Source organism: Halichoerus grypus, chromosome 1, assembly GCF_964656455.1.
Source record: "Halichoerus grypus chromosome 1, mHalGry1.hap1.1, whole genome shotgun sequence".
NCBI lineage: Eukaryota > Metazoa > Chordata > Mammalia > Carnivora > Phocidae > Halichoerus > Halichoerus grypus.
The window spans coordinates 48,366,073-48,390,976 of record NC_135712.1 but is presented as its reverse complement, the minus strand read 5'-3'; the positions used below and the strand labels follow the sequence as shown (position 1 = coordinate 48,390,976).

General features: G+C 36.2%; 1 protein-coding gene across 6 annotated transcripts in view; it reads left to right on the top strand.

Annotated features, from left to right (window-relative positions):
- The window catches only part of SENP7 (SUMO specific peptidase 7), a 137,724-nt gene that overhangs the window by 54,711 nt on the left and 58,109 nt on the right, over nucleotides 1-24,904 (top strand). For 4 of the 6 annotated variants that reach the window (XM_036108950.2, XM_078065001.1, XM_036108956.2 and 1 more), the window contains one exon: nucleotides 18,206-18,403. The exons of the other annotated variants lie outside the window; for them this stretch is intronic. In XM_036108950.2, the coding sequence (XP_035964843.1) occupies nucleotides 18,206-18,403 (198 nt within the window). The remainder of the gene's footprint in view (nucleotides 1-18,205; nucleotides 18,404-24,904) is intronic. 6 annotated transcript variants of the gene reach the window in all.

Genomic DNA, 24,904 nt, shown 5'->3' with positions numbered 1-24,904 from the left:
TGGTTTTGTTTTTTAGATTCAACATGTAAGTGAAATCATATAGTATTGATCTGTCTTTGACTTATTTCATGTAGCATAATATGCTCTAAGTTCATTCATATTGTCGCAAATAGCAAGCTCTCATTCTTTTCTATGGCTGAGTAATATTCCATTGCATATATATATATATATATATATATATATATATATATATATATATACCACATCTTCTTTATCCATTCATCTATCAGTGGACACTTGGGTTGCTTTCATATCTTGGCTTTTGTAAATAATGCTGCAGTAAACATAGGGGTGCATATATCTTTTCAAATTCATTTTCTTTGGGGAATACCCAGTGGTAGAATTACTGAATCATATGGTATTTCTATTTTTAATTTTTTGAGGACCCTCCATACTGTTTTCCACAGTGGTTGCAATAATATCCATTCCTATCAACAGTGCACGAGGGTTCCCTTTTCTCTACATCTTCACCAACGCTTATTACTTACCTGTCTTTTTGTTGCTAGCCATTCTGACTGGTGTGAGGTGCTCTCATTGTGGTTTTGATTTGCATTTCTTTGATGATTAGTGATGTTGAGTATCTCTGCATGTGTCTGCCATCTGTATGGCTTCTTAGGAAAAAGTGTCTGTCTAGGTCATCTGCTCATTTAAAAAAAAAATTATTTATTTATTTGAGAAAGAGAACATTAGCAGGGCGAGGGGCAGAGGGAGAGGGACAAGCAGACTCCCTGCCAAGTGGGGAGCCTGATGCGTAGCTTGATCCCAGGACCCTGAGATCATGACCTGAGCTGAACTGACGAATGCTTAACTGACGGAGCCACCCAAATGCCCCCCTTTGCTCATTTTTAAATTGGATTATTTTTTGTTGTTGAGTTGTATAGCTTACTTACATATGTTGAATGTTAACTCCTTATCAGATAGATGCAAATATCTTCTCCCATTCAGTAGATTGCTTTTTTGTTTTGTTGATGGTTTTCTTTGTTGTGCAAAAGTTTTTTATTTTGGTGCAGTCCCAATTGTTTATTTTTGCTTTTGTTTTCCTTGCCTGAGGAGACATATCCATAAATAGGTTGCTAAGGCCGATGTCCAAAATATTACTGCCTATGTTTTCTTGCAAGAGTTTTATGGTTTCAGGTCTCACGTTTAGATCTTTAATCCATTTTGAGTTTATTTTTGTGTGTGGTGTAAGAAAGTGTCCAGTTTCCCCAGCACCATTTAGTACAAAGACTTTTTTACCCCCATTGTATATTCTTGTCTCCTTTGTCATAGATTAATTGACCATATAGGCATGGGCTTGTTTCTGGGCTTTATATGCTATTTCATGGATCTATGTGTCTGTTTTTGTGCCAGAACCATATTGTTTTGATTATTGTAGCTTTGTATAGTATATCTTGAAATCTGAGCTTGTAATACTTGAGCTGTGTTCTTTTCAAGGTTGGTTTGTCTTTTAGAGGTTTTTTTGTAGTTCTATACAAATTTTAGGACTATTTGTTCCAGTTCTGTGAAAAATATTACTGGTTTTTGATAGGGATGCATTGAATCTGTAGATTGCTTTGGGTAGTATGGACAATTTAACAATATTAATTCTTCCAGTCCATGAGCACGGTATATCTTTCCATTTGTTTGTGTTGTCTTCAATTTCTTTAATCAGCATCTTATAGTTTTCAAAGTACAGGTCTTTCACCTACTTGGTTAAGTTTATTCTAAGTATTTAATTCTTTTTGGTATAGTTGGAAATGGGATTGTTTTCTTAATTTCTCTTTTTTCTACTTTGTTATTAGTGTATAGAAACACAACAGATTCCTGTGTGTTGATTTTGTATCCTGCAACTTGACTGAATTTATCAGTTCTAATAGTTTTTTGATGGAGTCTTTAGGGATTTCTCTATATAGTATCATATCAGCTTCAAATAATGAAAGTTTAACTTCTTCCTTACCAATTTGGATGCCTCTTATTTCTTCTCTGATTGTTGCAGCTAGGACTTGCAGTAGTATGTTGAATTAAAGCAGTGAGAGTGGGCATTCTTATCTTATTCCTAATTTTAGAGGAAAAACTTCTGGTTTTTCACCATTGAATATGATGTTAGCTGTGTTTTTTTATATATGGTCTTTAATTTGTTGAGGTATGTTTTTTCTATACCAGTTTTGTTGAGAGTTTTTATTATGAATGGGTGTTGTATTTGTCAAATGCTTTTCCTGCATCTATTGAAGTGATCATATGGTTTTTATTTTCCTTTTGTAATACTTATAGAGGCCACTTTTAGATAACAGGCTTGAGCTATGAAAACTTGATCAAGGCAGAAGGGCCCATAGTGACCCCAGCTCCCTAGGTGAATATAGACAGGCCTATCACTTGATCCACCTCAAAATATCCGTAGGCCCTAACTAGCCAATGGGCTACTTACAACCAGGCACAGGTAACAAAAAAGGGAAAATTCCATACATCCTCATACCTCCTTACTTTCTGCCTTTACTTATTTTTTATTTTTATTTATTATTTTTTAAAAAGATTATTTGAGAGAAAGTGTGAGAGAGAGAGCGAGCGAGCCTAAGTGGGATAAGGGGGCAGAGGGAGAAGCAGACTCCCCACCAAGCAGGGACTCCTGATATGGGGCTTGATCCTAGGACTCCAGGATCATGATCTGAGCAGAAGGCAGATGAGTGACTTTCAGCCTTCATTTATTTATTTATTTAATTTTTTTAAAAAAGATTTTATTTATTTGACAGAGAGAGAGATAGCGAGAGCAGGAACACAAGCATAGTGAGAGCAGGAACACAAGCAGGAGGAGTGGGAGAGGGAGAAGCAGGCTTCCCGCTGAGCAGGGAGCCCGACGTGGGGTTTGATCCCAGGGGCTTGATCCCAGGGACCATGGGATCATGACCTGAGCCGAAGGCAGAGGCTTAACGACTGAGCCACCCAGGCGCCCCCGCTTTCTGCCTGTAAATATAGCCCTCTCCCACTGCCTCATTGCAGACAGTCTCTGATTTGCTGTCCTGCCTGTGGCTCCCTTGCTTTTCGTATTCAGTAAACTTCTATCTCCTTTGTTCTGCCTCAGGTGAATCCCTTCACTGGCTGTGCCACCAGTTTCCACCCAGTCGCCCCACATTTGGGGGCTCCCATCTGATTGGGAGAGATACCACAGTAATGTGATGTATCACATTGATGGGTTTGCAATTATTGAACCTTCCTTGCATCCCTGGAATAAACCCCACTTGAATAGTGAATGATCCTTTTAATGTATTGTCAAATGTGATTTGTTAATATTTTGTTGAGGATTTTTGTATCTATGTTCATCAGAGATATTGGCCTGTATTTTTCTTTTTTTGTAGTGTCTTTGTCTAATTTTGGTATCAGGGTAATACAGAGAGCTTTTCTCCCATCTGCTTCTTCTCAGTTGTCTTTGGTTAAAATAATCCTTATGCCAAAGGTTTGCTCTATTCTCCAACATTATGAGTTTGTTATTAAGTATTACAGTAGGTCTAGCAGCAAAACAGATTCAATGAGACAATTTAAATCAGATCTCTAATAACTCCTAATAAAACAGATGATATTTACATTAGAATTATTATTTAATTATTTTAGAGCTATCTCTATGGGTGTCTTGATTTTGATGTCATCTGGAAAGCTGTGGGGCCTGGAACAATGGTCCTGTCTGGGTTCTTTTCTTCTGTCAGCATTGTTATGCAAGTAAGACCAGCTACAGCTTTTAGCACCTTGGACAAAATGAAAGTGAGGGTCCCTTGTTTAAAAAAATAGAGAAAATGCTATTGAATAAAGGTACTTATGAACTGTTTTTACTCACAACACTTCTCACACCAAAATGCATGTGTCTTTTCGAATACCATTTTCCAACTTTCCAGGCACCAACTGGGTGTAGTGCTATTCAGTTCTGACGCTCTGTGGTGAGTTAGCATCAGATCTCACAATTTAAGGGCTCCGTCCCACAAGACTGCATTCATTTCATATGCCAGCTGAAAGTCTCAGGTTGTCACTGTATTTCTGACTGGCTGGCTATAAATTGGGCATTTCCATGACTTCCTTTTCAGGTTTGATAATGTGTTAGAATGGCTCACAAAACTCAAGACAACATTTAATTTACATTTATAGGTTTATTTTAAAGGATACAACACAAGAACAGCCAAAAAGAAGAGGTCTATAGGGCAGGGTATGGGATGGGGGTGTGGAGTTCCATGACCTCTTTAGGTATGTCACCCTCCCTGCACCTTGATGTATTTACCAGAGAAAAAAGACCAAATGTATATTTCCTGTTATATCACAGTGCTAAAACTATAAAATATTTTCCTTTCTTTTGTTGTCTCTTTCTCAACTTCCTATAGTGTCTTTTATTTATATCTATATGTTGTTCTAACTAAAGAAAAAGAAAAAATTTAAATTATTAGGATGAATTTTACTGTTCACCTTTATACTGTTTAACTCTTTTTAAATGCAGATATGAGCATTGAACCAGTATGCACAATTACTGAAATTATACAATTTATATTTCACAGTTTATTTATATACATATTTTGTTCTTACCAGAAGAGTGGAAATGCTGCACAAAACTAAACTTAACAGCTTTTATATCACTTTTTGATACATCTACATTCTACCAAAACTTTGTCTTTGGCATAATGCTGTATAAAGAATGAATGACTGCATAATATTCCATTGTATGTATATACCACATCTTCTACAATGGAATATTATGCAGCCATCAAAAGGAATGAGATCTTGCCATTTGCAACGACGTGGATGGAACTGGAGGGTATTCTGCTGAGCGAAATAAGTCAAACAGAGAAAGACATGTATCATATGACCTCACTGATATGAGGAATTCTTAATCTCAGGAAACAAACTGAGGGTTGCTGGAGTGGGGGGTAGGGTGGGAGGGATGGGGTGACTGGGTGATAGACACTGGGGAGGGTATGTGCTCTGGTAGGCACTGTGAATTGTGCAAGACTGTTGAATCTCAGATCTGTACCTCTGAAACAAATAATGCAATATATGTTAAGAAAAAAAAAAAGAAGAAGAAGATAGCAGGAGGGGAAGAATGAAGGGGGCGAAATCGGAGGGGGAGACGAACCATGAGAGACGATGGACTCTGAAAAACAAACTGAGGGTTCTAGAGGGGAGGGGTGTGGGAGGATGGGTTAGCCTGGTGATGGGTATTAAAGAGGGCACGTTCTGCATGGAGCACTGGGTGTTATGCACAAACAATGAATCATGGAACACTACATCTAAAACTAATGATACATCTTTGTAATGTAATGTAATGTATGGTGATTAACATAACAATAAAAAATTAATTAAAAAAAAGAATGAATGAAAGTAAAAAAGGAACTAAGAGTTGCCCTATCATTCATTTTCCTGTTGTATCACCATTTTCAGTATAAGTGGTTGGCTAATATAGGGAAGTAACACAAGTAAGAAAGGATACAATAGGGCACCTTAGTCATTTGTGTTTCTTAGATGCGATTCTTTTTTTTTTATTCCTTTTTCTCCTGGAGTCATTTACTTGTTTGAATGAAAAAAATGTGGCCTCTCAGGACTTTTAGTGCCTCTGCTTGCCTTTTTCTCACTTTGAATCTCATGGAACTCCCACATATGGTGAATCCACCAGAATTTTTTGCTCATGGACATCTCAAATATTATATGTGAATGGAGCAGCCAGGAATGGTTGGACATGCATATGATGAATATTTTCTCTGCTCATGTGCATGCACTATTGTTTTGTGACTTTCACTTACAAAATACAGGTTCAAAGATAAAATTATCAAGAATTTCAAGATAGCAATGGGAGACATTTAGAACAAGCGTGGGGTCTATGCTGTGCAGGTTGCATGTCTGTGAAGCTGGTGCTGGATGCAAGTGAAATAAGATGGAAATGTTTACTAAGAGCAGCCTCAGGGAAAAAAGATTTATCATCAATAGGTGATTAAAGAAACTTAAAGTATGGCTGACATTAAGTATATGTTACGGATCGAATGTTTGTATCCCCCCAAAATCTATGTTAAAATCCTAATCTCTAATGTAATGTGTTAGGAGATGGGAAGCCTTTGGGAGGTAATTGGGTGATGAGGGTGGAGCCCTCACGAATAGGATTAGTACCCTTTTAAAAGAGACCCCCAGGAGTTCTCTCATCCCTTCTACCAAGATACAGTGAAAAGGTGGCCATCTGGGAACCAGGACGCTTTTACCACAGATTGAATCTGCCAGTGCCTTGATCTTAGATTCCCCAGCCTCCAGAACTGTGAGAAATACTTGTTTGTTGTTAAGCCACCCAGTCAATGGTTTTTTTGTTAAAGGACCTGGAATGGACTAAGAGTAAGAAAGGGGAATGTGGCAGAGGCATGCAATTCATTGTGTTAACTATCTGGATTATAGATTAAAATTATTCTGTCAACTGTGGTTTCCTCAAAGTCCAAATCAGTGTAGTCCTATATGTGTGTTAAGTACTGGTGTTTTTTTTTTTAATTTTTTATTGTTATGTTAATCACCATATATTACATCATTAGTTTTAGATGTAGTGTTCCATGATTCATTGTTTGTGCGTAACACCCAGTGCTCCATGCAGAACGTGCCCTCTTTAATACCCATCACCAGGCTAACCCATCCTCCCACCCTCCACCCCTCTAGAACCCTCAGTTTGTTTTTCAGAGTCCATCATCTCTCATGGTTCGTCTCCCCCTCCGATTTCGCCCCCTTCATTCTTCCCCTCCTGCTATCTTCTTCTTTTTTTTTTCTTAACATATATTGCATTATTTGTTTCAGAGGTACAGATCTGAGATTCAACAGTCTTGCACAATTCACAGTGCTTACCAGAGCACATACCCTCCCCAGTGTCTATCACCCAGTCACCCCATCCCTCCCACCCCACCCCCCACTCTGGCAACCCTCAGTTTGTTTCCTGAGATTAAGAATTCCTCATATCAGTGAGGTCATATGATACATGTCTTTCTCTGTTTGACTTATTTTGCTCAGCATAATACCCTCCAGTTCCATCCACGTCGTTGCAAATGGCAAGATCTCATTCCTATTGATGGCTGCATAATATTCCATTGTATATATATACCACATCTTCTTTATCCATCTGTCGATGGACATCTTGGCTCTTTCCATAGTTTGGCTATTGTGGACATTGCTGCTATAAACATTGGGGTGCATGTACCCCTTCGGATCCCTACATTTGTATCTTTGGGGTCAATACCCAGTAGTGCAATTGCTGGATCATATGGTAGCTCTATTTTCAACTTTTTGAGGAACCTCCATACTGTTTTCCAGAGTGCCTGCACCAGCTTGCATTCCCACCAACAGTGTAGGAGGGTTCCCCTTTCTCCGCATCCCCGCCAACATCTGTCGTTTCCTGACTTGTTAATTTTAGCCATTCTGACTGGTGTGAGGTGGTATCTCATTGAGGTTTTGATTTGGATTTCCCTGATGCCGAGTGATGTTGAGCACTTTTTCATGTGTCTGTTGGCCATTTGGACTGGTGTTTTAATTTCAAAGAATCAGCTTAAGTACCTTTCTTATTCAAAAGATGCTTGCTAAGGCACTTGGCCAATTGCCAGGTAACAAATTCACGTACTGGAAAGGTGGCATCCAAGGCATACTGTAGTGATGATGATCTTTTAGAGCCCTTGAACTTATTCTAATGAATTTTTCAATCCAAATTTTGCAAAGTATACATGTATAAATTAATAAAAATGTTACTTATTTAGTTCATTTAATTTGGGTTTTGATAAGGAAAACGAAATAGGTAGACTCATTTTCTAAAGCAATATAAATTTGCATATTCTTAATGACTTATTTTTTCTTTTACGATTTTATTTATTTGAGAGAGAGAGAGACAGAGGCAGAGCATGAGCAGGGGAGAGGAGGCAGAGGCAGAGGGCTCAGAGGGAGAAGCAGACCACCCCTCCCACCTGCCGAGCAGGGAGTCCGACTCAGGGCTTGTTCCCAGGACCCTGAGAATCACGACCCCAGCTGAAGGCAGACATTTAACCGACCGAGCCATCCAGGCGCCCCTCTTAATGACTTTTGATCACCTTTATTGATGTATATTTTATATCTAATAAAGTACACACATCTTATGTGTATATTTTGATGAAATTTCAAGAAAAAGATTTATTTATTTATTTAGAGAGAATGCATGTGGTGGGGGGGGCGGTGTTGGAGGGGCAGGGGAAGAGGAAGAGAGAATCCCAAGCAGACTGCGCTGAGCATGGAGCCCCACTCGGGGCTCTATCTCACAACCCTAAGATCATGACCTGAGCGGAAACCAAGAGTCATGCTTAACCGACTGCACCACCTGAGCGCCCCTGTTTTGATGAATTTTAACACATTTTTATACCCATGTTAGCACTACCACCACAATCTGTGAACATACCTACTTCCCCAGAGACTTTCCATGTGCCCTTTCCCACTTATTCCCCAAGCCCACCCACCTCCAATCCTAGTTACTGATCTGCTGTCACTATAGATTAGGTTTGTCTTTCTAGAGTTGGGAATATATGAAAACAAAGTATGTATATTCGTTTGTATCAGTTTTTTTTTTTAATATTTTATTTTTAAGTAATCTCTACACCCAACATGGGGCTTGAATTTACAATCCTTAGATCAAGAGTGGCATGCTCTACTGACTGAGCCAGCCAGGCACCCCAATGTCTGTTTTTTTTCACTGAACATGTTTTGGAGATTTGTCTATATTACCCTCTTAGGTTCTTTGGCTGGGCTTTTGAATTAAGCTGGTAAGACAGATCAACAGGAAAAGAACATACAAATATTATTTGAGTTTTTAAAAGTGCACATGGAAGCTCTTAGGAAATATGAAGACCTAAAGACATGGTTAGGACTGACATCCTATATATCTTTTTAACAAAGAACAATAAATTTGTGAAGTGACAAGACAAAAGAAAAGGGTTTGTGTTTCTAGGTGCACAAATTGTGGGAAAGCGACGAGAAGTATATGGGGGAAACTAATGGAAGATAAGGGTTATTTTAGTAGGTTTGTTTGTACAGATCCATTTTGGTGTCTACTCTCAGTCTGCAGTGATAAGAATGTCTTCCTGGTATAGAAAAGGCACCTTTCTCATGGGAAATTTTAGGACCTGCCTTCAGGTAGAAAGGGGAGGTCAAAGAGCCTTTCCTGCACTTGCTATTTCTCAAGTGGCTTCAGTTCAAAATTATATGCCAATGTGGCATATTTTAGGGGTGACATGTTTTTAGCCCTTTCAGATCCATTCAGCTCTTGGTGGACATTTGGATTGTTTCCAGTTTTTTCCTACTATGAATAAAGCTGCTGTGAATATTCATTTACAAATGCCTGTGTGGGTATGTTTTCATTTCTTTGGGGTAAATACCTAGGAGCTGGATTGCTGAGTCATTGAAAGTGCATTTTTAATTTTGTAAGAAACTGCCAACTGTTTTCCGAAAGTGATCGTCCATTTTATATTCCCACCAGTGGGAATTATAGGAAAATTCAGCCTCTCCCTTGTTATAGGTGTGCAGTGGTATCTTATTGTGGTTTTAATCACTTTTGCTTGGTGAATAACAATATTGAGCATATTTTCTTATACTTATTGGCCTTTTGTATCTTCTCCAACTGTCTATAGAAATTTTTTGCTCTCTTCCCCGGTTTTCTAAGCTCAGAAAGATAAGATAAATAATACTGAGCATCTTTTCATATGCATGTTGGCCATTAATATGTCTTTTTCTTTTCTCTTCTTTTTATTTTTTTTATTAACATATGATGTATTATTTGTTTCAGGGGTACAGCTCTGTGATTCATCAGTCTTACACAATTCACAGCGCTCACCATAGCACATACCTTCCTCATACGTCTTTTTCTTGTGAGGTGTTCAAATATGTTGTCCATGTAGAGAAAAAACCTTTTTCCTCTGCCCTTCTCAGTTCTCTGGCTGAGGCCCTGCAAGTTAGACTGACAAAATACAGATTTATTAGACAAAAACAGAGTTTACTAACACATGCAATGTGCATCTATGAGGTAGATATTCTGTGATGAATAACTCAAAGGGGTAGATACAACTTGGGCTTATGTAGTGTCTAACAGTGAATAATAGATTTCTAGAGAAGTGACAAGACAAAGGAAAAAGTTTTGAGACTTCCAACGATGGCAAACTATGGGAAAGTAAATATATGGAGGAAACTAATGGAAAATAAAGTTTAGGCTTGTTATGTAGATTCCATCTCTGAGCTCCTAAGAATTTCTAGTGATGAATAGCATTTAGGCAAGTGGTGCGTGGACAAAGATTTTTTTTTTGGCATTTGCTGTTTCTCAGTTGTCTTCAGTTCAAAACAGTCCTTGTGCCAAAGTGACACATTTTGGGGTGGCATATTCTGATATCCTACACCCATTGTTTTTGAAGGACAAGAAATGCTCTCAAATTATGAAAAAAGAAATTAAAACACTGCTTTTATTCTGGCTAGTTTCCAGAACCAAAAAATAGAGGACTCCAAGTTTTGAGAAATGATTGTTTTTTCTGATTTCTCATTTTTTTTTAGCCAAGTTATATAGTTAACTCATATTTATATATTCATTGAGTAAACTGCTTTTGTTAAAAATCATAATTAAAATTTTTGAAATTTTTTAAAAAAGATTTTATTTATTTATTAGAGAGAGAGAGCAGGAGTGGACGGGAGGGGCAGAGAGAGAGAGAGAGAGAGAGAGAGAGGCTCAGGGACTTGATCCCAGGACCCTGAGATCATGACCTGAGCTGTTGTCAGGTGCTTAAGTGACTGAGGCACCCAGGTGCCCCCCAAAATTTGTACTTTTTAAGAAAACCTAGAATATGTGTTTTGTTCATAGGCAAAAATAATTGATTTTTTCTGCTGTAGTTATGCTGAATTTTCCTATAATTAGAGGTTTTCAAATGTATAAAATAGTACTCTAGAAAAAATATAGTGTTTTTTTTTATTTCTAGGAGTAATATTTTTTAGACTCTGAATGCATAGATCAGTAATTATTTCCCTTGTAAATGAAATTAGATTGGATCCTTGAACAACGTGGGGTTTAGTGGTGCCAACCCCTTTGCTCAGTAGAAAACCTGCATTTAACTTCCAACTCCAAAAACTGAACTACTATTAGCCAATTGTTGACCAAAAACATAAACAGTTAACATATATTTTGTATGATCTATGTATTATATACTGTATTCTTAAAGTAAGCTTGAGAAAAGACAATGTTGTTAAATCATAAGGAAAGGAAAAATACAATTAGAGTACTGTACTGTATTCATCCAAAAAAGTCTTTATATAAGTAGACCTGCACAATTCAAACCCATGTTGTTCAAAGGTCAACTGTAAATTAATAGTAGTATAATGGTTGAGAGCTTAGAGAGGGATATTTCCTAAAGTAGATAATTGGATACTTTTAAAAAGCCTAGGCAAGTACTTTAGCAGGAATGGTATATAGAATGTTGGGTTAGGTGGAGTTCTCTGTTTAGCTGTTCTCTATTCTTTATTTACACTGCAAAATGTAATGCACCTACCAAAAAGATAAATAAAAGGAAAACAATAAATTATTTATTATAATTTAAAATTTTATATAAGGCAAATATACTTTGGTAACTACCACTACAGAATAGAAAACTACCACAGAACTTTTCTTGTGTCTTTGCAGTTATAACTGCTTTTCTCTCCTTTAAAATCAACCTGTTGGGATGCCTGGGTGGCTCAATCAGTTAAACGTCTGCCTTCAGCTCAGGTCATGATCCCAGGGTCCTGGGATCGAGTCCCACATCAGGCTCCTTACTCAGTGGGGAGCCTGCTTCTCCCTCTGCCTGCCGCTTCCCCTGCTTGTGCTCTCTCTCTCTCTCTGTGTGACAAATAAGTAAATAAAATCTTAAAAAAATAAAATCAACCTGTCTCCTGAATTTCTTACCTTTTTTTTTGTATAGTATTTCTACTTAAGTGTGGTTTCCAAAATATAAAGTTTAGGTTTTATTTTGTATGATTTGAATGTTGTCCTTCACCCTTAATTTCTATTCCAGTATCCATAGAAATCTTATGGTATTTAAATGTAGAAATTAAACATTTTTTATCTTAATATTTTGGGGAAAAAAGAAAATATTAAGGTAAAAATGTTTAATTTTTAAAAAAGTGTTCTGACTTGTGCTTTAGGGTGTTACTAGTCAGCCAAATTACAATTATACAATAAAGCCAAATATATAAACATGAAATAAATATTTTCCCCAGAGAATCTCAATTGTCTTTTTCATTTAGAGTCACATTATTAGAACAATCAGTAAAATGAGCAATGGTTTATTATTTTCCAACATAAATTCTTTTTTTAAAAAAAAGATTTATTTATTTAAGAGAGAGAGAGATTTATTTATCTATTTTAGAGTGAGTGGAGGGAGGGGCAGAGGGATTGGGAAGAGAAAATCTCAAGCAGACTCCCATTGAGCAAGGAGTTCAGAATCACAGGGGCTCGATTTCTTGACCCATGAGATCCTGACCTGAGCCGAAACCAAGAGTCGGTCACTCAACCGACTGAACCACCCTGGTACCCCTCCAACATAAATTCTTAATTGGTCTGGGTGAATAGAAAAATGGCTTTTTCCAACATTGGATATTTTCATATTTAAAATTGTTAAAATTACCATTAAGATAATTTTCCAAATAATTTAGCAAATTACTAATTTTCACTAGTTTTCCTGTTAGACCAAAAGTATGCCATATATATCCTTAAGATTTTATAAATATTTTTATTTTATCACTTAGAATTTTAAGCTGTACCCTTGTAAAAGCTTTTATTTATTTATTTACTTTTTTTTTTAGAGAGCGAGAGCATGCACAAGCGGGGAGGGAGGGGCAGAAGGAGAGGGAGAGAGAATCTTAAGCAGGCTCTACTCCCAGTGCAGAGCCGGATGCGGGGCTCAGTCTCACCACCCTGAGATCATGACCTGAGCCAGAATCAAGAGTCAGCCGCTTAATGGACTGAGCCACCCAGACACCCCTCTTGCAAAATCTTTTATTTTTATTTTATTTTATTTTTTTAAATTAACATGTAATGTATGATTGGTTTCAGAGGTGCGGGTCTGTGATTCATTAGTCTTATATAAGATCCAGTGCTCATTATATCACATGCCCTCCTTAATGTCCATTACCTAGTTACTCCATCCCTCCACGCTGTTGCAAAATCTTTTAAATGAATAGTCTAATTTCCTAAATGTAAAAAATACATATTCACTAGTGAAGCGATAGTTTTTCGCTAGGTAAACCTAACTCTTGACCATTCTTTAAGATAAAGTTAATTAGTTGACATTTCTTTTCATATGAATAGTGCTTGCTTTGTATAGAAAATAGAAATAAAGGGGTGCCTGGGTGGCACAACCTGTTATGCTTCCTACTCTTGGTTTTCACTTAGGTCCTGATCTCAGGGTGGTGAGATCAAGCTCCACATTGGGCTCTGGGCTCAGCAGGAGTCTGCTTGAGATTCTTTCTTCCTTTCCCTCTGTCCTTCCCGCTCTCTCTCTTTCTCTCAAATAAATATTTTTTATTTGACAGAGAGAGACACAGCAAGAGAGGAAACACAAGCAAGGGGAGTGGGAGAGGGAGAAGCAGGCTTCCCTCTGAGCAGGGAGCCTGATGCGCGGGACTCGATCCCAGGACACTGGGATCATGACCTGAGCCGAAGGCAGACGCTTCACCGACTGAGCCACCCAGGCACCCCTAAATAAATAAATCTTAAAAAAAAAAAAAAGAAAACAAATGAAGACAAGTAGAAAAAAGAAAATAACACAGAGATAGCTAGCTACCTTAAAATTTAAAGTAGAAGATTTTAAGAGACTAATAAGTAACATTTGCTAAAGTGGCTTTACCTTGGTTTAATTAACCATTCTGCTGTTTCTTGGCATTGAAGGTTGCTTTTCATTTGCTGCTTTTATAAATTATACCATGATGAATATCTCTGTGCATAAATTTTTCCCCTGTATTTCATACTTTTCTTGACATAGGATTCCAGACATGGGATTATTTTGTCAAGAGTATAATAAACACTCCTATGCATCCCTCATCTAGATTCCCCAGTTGTTAACTTTTTTTTTTTTAAAGACTTTTAATTTTTTTATTAGACAGGGAGAGAGTACAAGCAGGGGGAGCGGCAGGCAGAGGGAGAGGGAGAAGAAGGCTCCCTGCTCGGCAGGGAGCCCTATGTGGGGCTCGATCCTAGGACCCCGGGATCATGACCTGAGCCAAAGGCAGACACTTAACCGTCTGAGCCACCCAGGTGCCCCCCAGTTGTTAACTTTAATCCACACTTGCCTTCTTTTAGTCTCTTCATACATGCATGTAAGTGCATATCACATATACACATGTAGAGATAAAAATATACATTTTTCCTAGAAACATTTGAAAGTAGAATTTCAACCTGCATTTCCTAAGAACAAGGACATTTTCTTAAATATTACCACAGTATATTATGAAGAAATTTAATAGTAATTTCATTTTGTTATCTAATATAGAGTCTAGAATTAATCAGAATTTCCTAAATGTCCCCAAAATATTTTTTATTACTTTTTTAAAAAAATTATTACTATTTTTTTTAGAGAGGGAGAGAAGAGAGAGGGGTGGGAGGAAGGGTAGAGGGAGAGGGAAAGAGAATCTTAAGCAGGCTCCATTCTCAGTGTGGATCCCAATGCAGGGCTCAGTCTCACAGCCCTGAGATCATGACCTGAGCTGAAATCAAGAGTCGGATGCTTAACTGACGGAGCCACCCAGGCACCCCTATTTTATTACTTTTTAAAATATAGGATCAAATTGAAGTGTATGCATCATATATTTTGGTTATTAAGTCTCATTAGGCTCTTAATCTTAGAATAACCCTTTCTGTCTTGTTTATTAAAAATCATGACATTGACTTTTTTGAAGAGTTTAGGCCAGTTGTCTTGTCTAATGTCCTATATTCTAGACTTTTATGATTTATCTGGGTTCGTCCTCATGGATTAGATAGATTCACCTTAAATTTTTGGCAAAAATACTTCATAGCTGATGTCATTTGCTTATTGCATCATATCAGAGGATACATAAGGTTTGCTTGTCCCCCTGTTGATGATTCTACATTTGATCATTGGTTAAGGTGGTAGCTGTCAGATTTCTTATAAAGGTGCCTTTCTCTTTTGTAGTTAATAATCACCTGTGAACCTAATTATCTTTTTTTTGCATTGGGCTGACACAAAGGTGGCTGAGCAGTGGTGGAAAAAAAATCACAAAACAGAGTATATTTGTGGCATTATAAATTCATGGTTATTAATCTCACTGGATGCCTAAACTGCAAGATAGTCCTACTGTGTTTCTCTAATCTGCTTGTATTCTCCCTCTCCACAGTGATGATTTGAAATCTTTTTCTTCTCAAGCCTTTGTTCCTTTACCTTTCCTATCACTTTGAAAAGGTGATCTTTGTTCCTTTTACTTCCTGGAGGAAGGAATGGGGATGCCTCTTCTTCCATCATAAATTAGCATAGTGGAGAAGTTAAAAGTGCTGGCAGTAGAGTTGAGAGTGTATGGTTTTGGATCCTACTTTCACTACTCACCCATTTTACTTTGGGCTTAGTTATTAATCGTTCTATCTTGGTCTTAATTGCAGAAGAATTACCATTGTACCTCACAGAGTAGTTGTGAGGTTTAAATGAAGTAAATCATTGGAAAATGGTTAGCATAGTAACTGGTATATAGTGTATGTTAAAAAAATATTAGCTCTTACCATTTCTTAAGAAATTTACTGTGTTAATTATTCTGTCTTTTTATCTTCAGCCTCTCCTATTCTGTTGACCTCTTCCCTAGGCACTTAAACTTACAGAGATGTCTTCTGGCTTAAGCTAACTAACTAATGAACCAATTACTAAGAAAACTTTTCCTGCATCTCACGTTTGTCTTGAGCTCTTGTTCTGTATCCCCCTTTCAGTCATATGTCAACTGCCTACGTTTGCTATATCCCTTTCCTCCTTTTCCATTTATTCATCCCACTGTATTCTGTTTCTGCTCCCACCATTCCACTAAACTGCCCCTGATAAAGTCATTGTTACCTCTCTAAATTCATTTTTATAATGCTTAACCTTAGTGCTTCCATTTCATTCTTCATAAGACATCAAAGTGATCTTTTAATAATGCAGCTGTGAGCTCATCATTCTTTTGTTAAAACTAGTGAATTTCTATTGTTCTTGACATAAAATCTCAAATCATTAATATAGTTCATCGGTCCTGCCTAACTGTCCATCCTTATCTTGTACAAATTTCCTCTTCAGTCTAAGCAGTTGAGCCAGGTAAGTCCTTTGATTTTCTTCAACAAGCTTTACTCATATCAGATCATTTGTATTTTGTCCCCCTTTTTGGACTGCTCTTTATTTTCCACCTGTTTCTTTTGGATAGTGTCTAGCTTCAGCTCAAAGGTCATATTTTAGGTAAAATCTTCCTTGACCTAGTTTAGAAGAAGTGCAGTCTCTGTACTTTAACTTCATATCACTCATCACAATTGTAATTAAGTAATTAATTGGGTGGTTCTTCTCTGGAATGTAAGCTCCATGAAGGCAGGCACTGCAACCATCTTGTTTGTTGCTGAATCTCTAGATTCTGCTAGTACAGTTGTTTTGCTAGAAGGTATTTGGTAAGTATTTGTTGAATGAAGAATGAATTATTTATTCATAGACATGTCACTTATCTCTTTATTATTTAATGATAATTCTAAAATCTATAGATTAAAAAACAATATTTTTAACTCAAAATATTTGGAGTTTCAGTGCATTCTATGGAGGTTTTCCTGAAGACTTATACTGCCTCCTTCCAGATGGTCTGAAGATAGCCCAAAGTGGCAGCTGCAAACAAGTGATGTCTTTGAGACTTAGTTTATCTTTTATTTATTTTTTAAGTAAGCTCTAGGCCCAACGGGGGGCTTGAACTCATGACCCCAAAATCAGGAGTTGCATGCTTTACCAACTGAGCCAGCCAGGCACCCCAAGATCTGTTTTATCTTTAAAATATATGAGCACTTTGCTTTCTGTTTCTTAATATTCTTTCTTTCTTTTTTTTTTTTTTTACGATTTTTAAGTAATCTTTACACCCAATGGGACTCAAACTCATAACCCTGAGATCAAGAGTCACATATTCCACCAGCTGAGCCAGCCAGGCACTCCTGTTTTTTAATATTCTTACATTTGTTAAAGAAACAATGCTAAAATGGGGCCCAGGCAATAGAATAGACACTCTTCTGATTAAACATGTCCAATTCAGACATTTCTCCTTTGACATTGTTTTGAGTCCATTTGGTAGCCTGTGCACACTAATGCAAGAACTATTATTCTCTGGTTCCAGAACTGAACACAGTTCTTCAAGTATTATCAGCAAAAGATATATTGAATGAATAATGGCCAAAATGTAGTGAGGCAAAAAGCTGAAGCTGCTTGCATTTATCAGTTTTAGTTTTGAAAAGGGTATAGGTACAGTAAAAGTAAATGTTTTAAATTGACCTATTTGTAGAAATAAGGTAAAATTAAGTCTATATCTTAAGACTATGAAGACATAAGACTGTGTAGACTTACTGAGACTGTAGATGATATAATGTTTCACCTTTAGTTTTAAAGATTTTATTTTTAGAGAGAGAGCGTGAGCACGTGTGAGCAGGGTGAGGGACAGAAGGAGAGCTAGAAAATCTCAAGCAGACTTGCACTGAGTGCGGAGCCCCATGCGGGGCTTGATTTCATGACCTTGAGATCATGACCTGAGGCAAAATCAAGAGTCAGACGCTTAACCAACTGAGCCACCTAGGCGCCCCTCACCTTTACTTTTAATAATGCTTTCCTAATCAACAAATACTAAGAACACAATTATAGTGCAGAAAGTGGTTGCCTCCTGTGGTGAGTTATGCAGATGTGTATTGTTGTTTCACTGAAAGTATAAATAGGCACAGATGGGTTATCGTGAATCCCAGCAGCTATACATGTGTGTGGCCACAGTTGTAGTATACCAGACAGAATTCTGAAGAAAATTACAGTTTAAGTAAAATAGACTTTACTTTTTAATATATATTTGAGAATGGTTAAGCAAATATTTTACTTATTTATTACTCTAGTTAATTGATTGAAGAACTGAAATCGAGAATTTCTGGAGGTTTTCTTTTGGTATAGTTTGTGATTACTTCATGTATTATACAATGTTTAGTACTTTATGTTTTAATTATTTATGTGTGTAACAGGCAACTCAAAGTTGTGTTGACGAATGTCCTATGGACGGATTTAGGACGAAAATTCAGAAAGACCCTACCTAGAAACGATGCTAATTTATGTGATGCCAACAAGGTGCAATCAGACTCATTGCCTTCGACATCTGTTGACAGCCTAGAGACATGTCAAAAATTAGAACCTCTTCACCAAAGCCTTAATTTATCTAAAAGGTATGTTGTTCAGTATTGATTTTGTTCAACCTACCACATTGAAATAGTAGAAGTCCAATAATCTTAAAATTGTTAAGATTGTTGGAAATGATTTTTAAGAAAATCTGCATATACAGGTATGCCCCACTCTAATCTTAAAGCTGACAATCTCAATTTACAAAGTTAATGATAGTTTTGCACTTCATTAAGTTGACATAAAATTATTTTTAAAGCCAAGTATCTTAGTACATTTAACTTACTTTATAATGTGATTCACATATACATATTTTTAGAGATTCATTTATGATATAAAATGAAGATACATATATAGATAGATAAGTAAGGACCCAGTTTAAATAACATGAAAGGTATGCTAGAATGGAGAAAATAAAGAAAAGTATATATACTTATCTATTTATGTCTTGACAGAGTTTACAGAATTAATAGTTCATTTTTATTTTCTGCATCTTTAGCATACCTATTAAATATTATTTAAGTCCTTGCCACTTTTGACTTTGTGAGCTTTCTTGTATTTTACGTGCATTTTTAAAAAAAGGAGCTGATATTGAAATATTACCCCAGATTTTTAATAATAAATATACAGTTTAATTTAGAAAATAAGACCAGTTTTATTTTATATTTTTTAAAGGAATTGTGTATGGAGTCTGGAATTAGCTCTGGGAATTTGTGATCTGTAACATAATATTTTTAATGTGTCATTTACAGTTTTAACCCTTAAATGAATATGTTTTGAGGAAAGTACTTTGCTTTCAATTAGAATAACTTGTCATTAGCTAGGTAGTGCTTTGGTTATATATGGTGTGTAATCTAAATGGTAGTATATAAGTGCTTTAAGCCAAGTCCAGATAAAAACTGCTAACTTTCCACACAGTTATTTAAAAAATAAAAGTAGATAGCTGTATATTAATTTTAAAGGAGGACACTTCTTTAAAAAAAGGCCAAAACAAAAAGCTAAGAAAATGAATTTCCTTATTAGATCATACCTGATATAAATTTAACTGTCTAAGGCACCCTAAATCTTAGAGTCAGTCAGGTAGGGGCTGGATTATATGTTCATGAAACTGAAATGTAGTATGAAGTTAAAAGTCCCAATAAGATTCTAATTTGGTTTTTACTGTGTGTGTGTGTTTGTGTGTGTGTGTGTGTGTGTATGTGTTTGTGTGTGTGTGTGTTTGTATGTTTTCCTTTCACTTCCTGGGGTGAACTACCAGCTAGTCCAGACCTTTTCTCGCAGCTCCAGGGGTCCTAAATTGAACTTGTTCCAAAGTGAATGCATTATCTTTGTTCTTAGACTTATTCCTATTTCTGTATCCCCTCTCTGTCTGAGTATATGACTCCTCTTTCTCTCATATCCTTTATATCCAGTCATTTTTCTTTTTTTTTCTTTCTTTTTTTTTTTTAAAGATTTTATTTATTTATTTGAGAGAGAGAATGAGAGAGAAAGAACACATGAGAGGGGATAGGGTCAGAGGGCGAAGCAGACTCCCTGCCGAGCAGGGAGCCCGATGCGGGACTCGATCCAGGGACTCCAGGATCATGACCTGAGCCGAAGGCAGTCGCTTAACCAACTGAGCCACCCAGGCGCCCTATCCAGTCATTTTTCATGTGTAGTTATTTTTGCCTCCTAAATCTGTCTTGAAATGATCTCTTCTCCATTTTTATTGCCACTGCCCCAGTCAAGCTGTGATAACTGTGCCTTTATTACTATGATAGTATTGGGCTTCCTGTGTTTGGTGTTTTTTTTTTTTTTCTTGAATATTTCTCTATATTGTTGCTAAGTTATTCATTCTGAAAGGCAGATGTTACTTTTTGCTCTCTAGTTTAACATCTGTCTTTCTGTGGCTCCATATAACCTCCAGGATAAAGCTCAAACTCCTTAGCTTAGCATACAAGGCCCTTAATGATCTCACCTTTGTCTATCTCTAGCTTTGTGTCTGTCTCTTCCACATTCATAACTGGGCTTTAGTCTCTAGGGAACTAGTGGTAGCTCAGTGAATGTCGTGTTTTATACCTTTGAGCTCATGCTGTTTGTTCTCTTATTTTGGAAACAATTCTCCTTTTCCCTTTTACGGACATCTTTTAGTCTTCAACATTGAATTCATATGCCATCTTTTTGGGATAGTTTCCTTGATTCCACACCCTAATTTGTGTTTAATCCTGTTTTTTCTCTTGTTAAGCAGCCTGGTCATATATCATAGCACTTATCACACTATTTAGTTTCTCTGCCTCCCTGACAGTAAGCTTCACAAGGGCAGCAACTACATTTTATTATTTTTACTCTGATACTAATACCTGGGCACATTGCTGGGTGCATAACTGAATACCCAATCAATTTTTGCTGAATTCAAGGAAGAGGTTGCTTCTCAGCAGAATTACATCTCCTGTCTCTTTGACTGAAATGTATTTTCATCCATTAGAACCAGTTATTTGTTCTGTAATTTTGGTGACAACCAGAAAAAGAGATATTACAAGCTTCAAATAAGAACATTGGAGAACAGTTTAAAGGTATAGGTTTGGGTAATGTTTTCTGTATAGGACTTGCTATGTGGAATAGGAGACTTATTCTTTCTTCAGTCTTTGCTTAACTTTAACATGATGCTTTTTGTCTTATTTTCAGTTTTACTTAGGTAGGACCTCATTTCAGAGAGATGAAAGGGAGGAAAATTTATTTTTGGCTTTTAATTTCATCCTAAATTAAACTATTAAGTAAACCAAAATTACTCATTCAGTCACCAAAATGACATTTTTTTTTTTAGAAATTTTATTTGCATTTTAGGATCTAAACCATTTTATTTTTTTTTTTTTATTTTTTTTTTTTTTAAAGATTTTATTTATTTATTTGAGAGAGAGAGAATGAGAGACAGAGAGCATGAGAGGGAGGAGGGTCAGAGGGAGAAGCAGACTCCCTGCCGAGCAGGGAGCCCGATGCGGGACTCGATCCAGGGACTCCAGGATCATGACCTGAGCCGAAGGCAGTTGCTTAACCAACTGAGCCACCCAGGCGCCCCTAAACCATTTTAGATGGTCCTTTTATGTCAGGACAATTTAGCCTTTTAATTTCTTGGTGACATTGAGAAGAAAAACAGAAAACATAATCCAAATCCATCTTCTTAAATAATGAAGAAAAGGGTCAAGAGTTTTAGAAATACCAAAGTAGCAGTATGTGGAATGTACAAATTTCTGTTTAAATAAGTAAACAGTATTTTAGTGTATATTTTATTTCCATATGTGATTCACATCTATTTTCCTGAGACATAACTTTCAGACATTTATAAACCTTGGTCATTAGGCAAGAAAGAACCTACTGGGACACATATACAAGGCTTTTGAGAAGATAAACTGTCTTTCTCCTCTTTTCATCAGTTGGCACCAGGAAATTATTAGAGAAATATGGAGACAGTGTACCCATCTTTCATTAAGAAGAGTTAGGTCCCAGTTCTTGGAATATCCCTAATTATATTTATTCATTTTTCTCTTAAATTTACACATGTTTGAAGTTTTTAAAAATTACATAATTTAGTTATTGTGATGGTAAGACTTTTTGGATACTATAGTATTTCTGGCACCTTAAGATTTCTTTAAGCCAGTGTAATTTTAGTTGAGTGACAATTTATTCACTTAAAATTTAGCTTAGTAAAAGAAAAGAGCAAATTTAGAAAATCTGTGAATCACTTTTAAGAATTATTGAGCAATTAAAATTGTTTTCTCTACATAGCTTAAACTGATTTAGAAAGTATGTTTTGAATTATATCATTGAGATAAGAATGGATTTATGAGAACCCTATAAAATGTCACATAATACAGTTTTAGAAAGGCATTCATCTAAATGAAAACAAAATGAAAACTAAATTAGTACTGTAATTTTTTGCTTGCTGTAGCTTTATTACCAGATACAATTATGTTGTCTTTCAACAAGCGTTGCATCTCTTTAAAAATTTGCTTTTAACATGAAGTTTATATTAATAGCTCCTACCAATTTTTCTCATTTATTAAATTATTTGAACCTTACATTTACCTTGCTACTTATGCTGGTAAGGACTCCACAATTTATAATTGAAAAAATTAAGAATCAGAGAAAATAACCATGCAGAGAAATAATCAATAAATGGCATTAATTCTCAGGCCAGTATACTTTCTGCTTCATCTCACTGCATTGCAAAATTTGTTTCTGCTTTGGTTTAGCATATTATATTTTGAAATGTGATTTCATAATATTAGTAAATAAACTTAAATAAATGCCATTTTATTTTACTTACTGTTATTACTTACATACTCAGGAAAAAAAATTGGATAGTCTGTGAAAGGACAGTTTTTTGGTCCTTTCTTCCATATTGAGTTAGTGTGAAAGATGAAATATATACCTTTATATATTTCTTGTGAAAATTCAGAATCTTTTGAAATTCTGACTAGCCATGAAATTTCCATGGCAATGCTAACTTAAATAGTCGTATACCAAAAGATGGCTTAGGTATTATGAACTTAGTCATCAGTATAAAGATTTGTATTCTCTAAGGCTCTCACACAGAACTCTGTTTCTTCAAGGTACCCAAATTACATGAGTTGCAAATAGTTGATGAAAGATGTTTGGGATATGGCCGTGGTGTACTATAGGCATTGCTAACTATTTAGTTATGTACTTTTTTTTTTTTTTAAGATTTTATTTATTTATTTGACAGAGAGAGACATAGCGAGAGAGGGAACACAAGCAGGGGGAGTGGGAGAGGGAGAAGCAGGCTTCCCACTGAGCAGGGAGCCGCCGAGCAGGGAGCCCGATGCGGGGCTCAATCCCAGGACCCCCAGGATCATGACCTGAGCCCAAGGCAGACGCCTAACGACTGAACCACCCAGGCGCCCCGAGTTATGTACTTTTCTAATAAGATGTTTTCATCAAGATTGCAGAGTATGATAAATTAGGACAATTAAGGACCATTTGAAAGGATAATTTATAACTTTGAGGAAGACTTCAATAATAGGAAAATAAAAGCGAGTTTCCTTTTACTATGTATTTACTATGTGCCAGGACTTGTACTAACTGCTTTACATCTAATATCTCATTTCATTTTAACTTTGTAAGGTAGATTTTCTCCTAATTTTAGAGATGAGAAGATCAATGCTAAGAGGAAAAATTATGGTAAATAACTTGACTAAGTTATATTATTAGGTGCTGAAATCAGAACCTGATCCTATTTTTGTCTGACTCTAGAGTCATTGTTCTTGATTCCTGTACCACAGTGCTTTTCACTCTTCCGAAATTTAGAAAATTTACTTTTTTCATAAGTAAAGCAGGAATTGGACTTTATGACATATTTTCTATGATATCTAAATTATTGACCTTTAAATATTCTACTTATTCTTTAATTTTTTTCTTGTGGCATTTTGTTCACATTCTAAGAATGCTATCTCATTGAAAGGTATACTGCTGCTGAGATAGTGCCTTGACCTTCTGATAGCTTAAAAGGCCCTCTAGGGTTCTTGTGCTTTAGAGATGCAGGTTCTACTGCAGTTTGGTATATAATCTTTTCACATGGCTTTTGGGTCAATTTTGATATTTTTCTCTTTTAGGACAGACTTTCAGCTGTTTGTTTAACTTAAAAGGTTTTATTTATCCTCCAAGATTCTTTTTTCATATCTTCTTTGCTTTTTGCTTTCTTTAAATCTAGTGGCAAAATAAACTATACAAGAATATGGTGATCATTTATTACTGAGAAGAGAATTCCGATCTTTAAAATTTACAATTTGCTTGCTGATATTTGTACTTTTTGTTGTTGTTGATTATTGTCTTCAACACTTTGTACAGAAGTAATCTTTTATGGCATCCATCTCTTCTATTTGTAGAGACAGCTTTTTTTAGGGACTCAACATTTTAAAACATACTTAAACATATTATAGTCAGGCATTTAAACAGATACTAAATGAGAGCTGACATTTCTTTGATGTGTTTCCTTATGTGCCCTAAATTTTCTCTTTACTGAAATGCTACAGTTTTTATATTATTTTTATTATAAACCACATTTTAGAATTCAGTAATGATAGGGGACCATAAAAAGAGTATATTATCAATTCTTAAAATGAGTTATCAATTTTTCAGATTCTCTCATATCTTAAAAGTAAGTAAAATTTATTTACATTAAGGTATTTATCTGAAAAGAGATAATTCTAACCTGAATAAAATTATATCTGCTACTATTTCTGTACTTCCCCTAAAGTATTGAGAAACACAGATGAGTTTTCATTGAACTATAGTTGAAGTTTTTTGTTTTTTGTTTTTTTTTAAAGATTTTATTTACTTATTTGACAGAGAGAGACACAGCGAGAGAGGGAACACAAGCAGGGGGAGTGGGAGAGGGAGAAGCAGGCTTCCCGCCGAGCAGGGAGCCCAATGCGGGGCTCGATCCCAGGACCCTGGGATCATGACCTGAGCCAAAGGCAGATGCTTAACGACTGATCCACCCAGGTGCCCCTAGTTGAAGTTTTTTTTAGTGATTTATTTCATAGCAATTT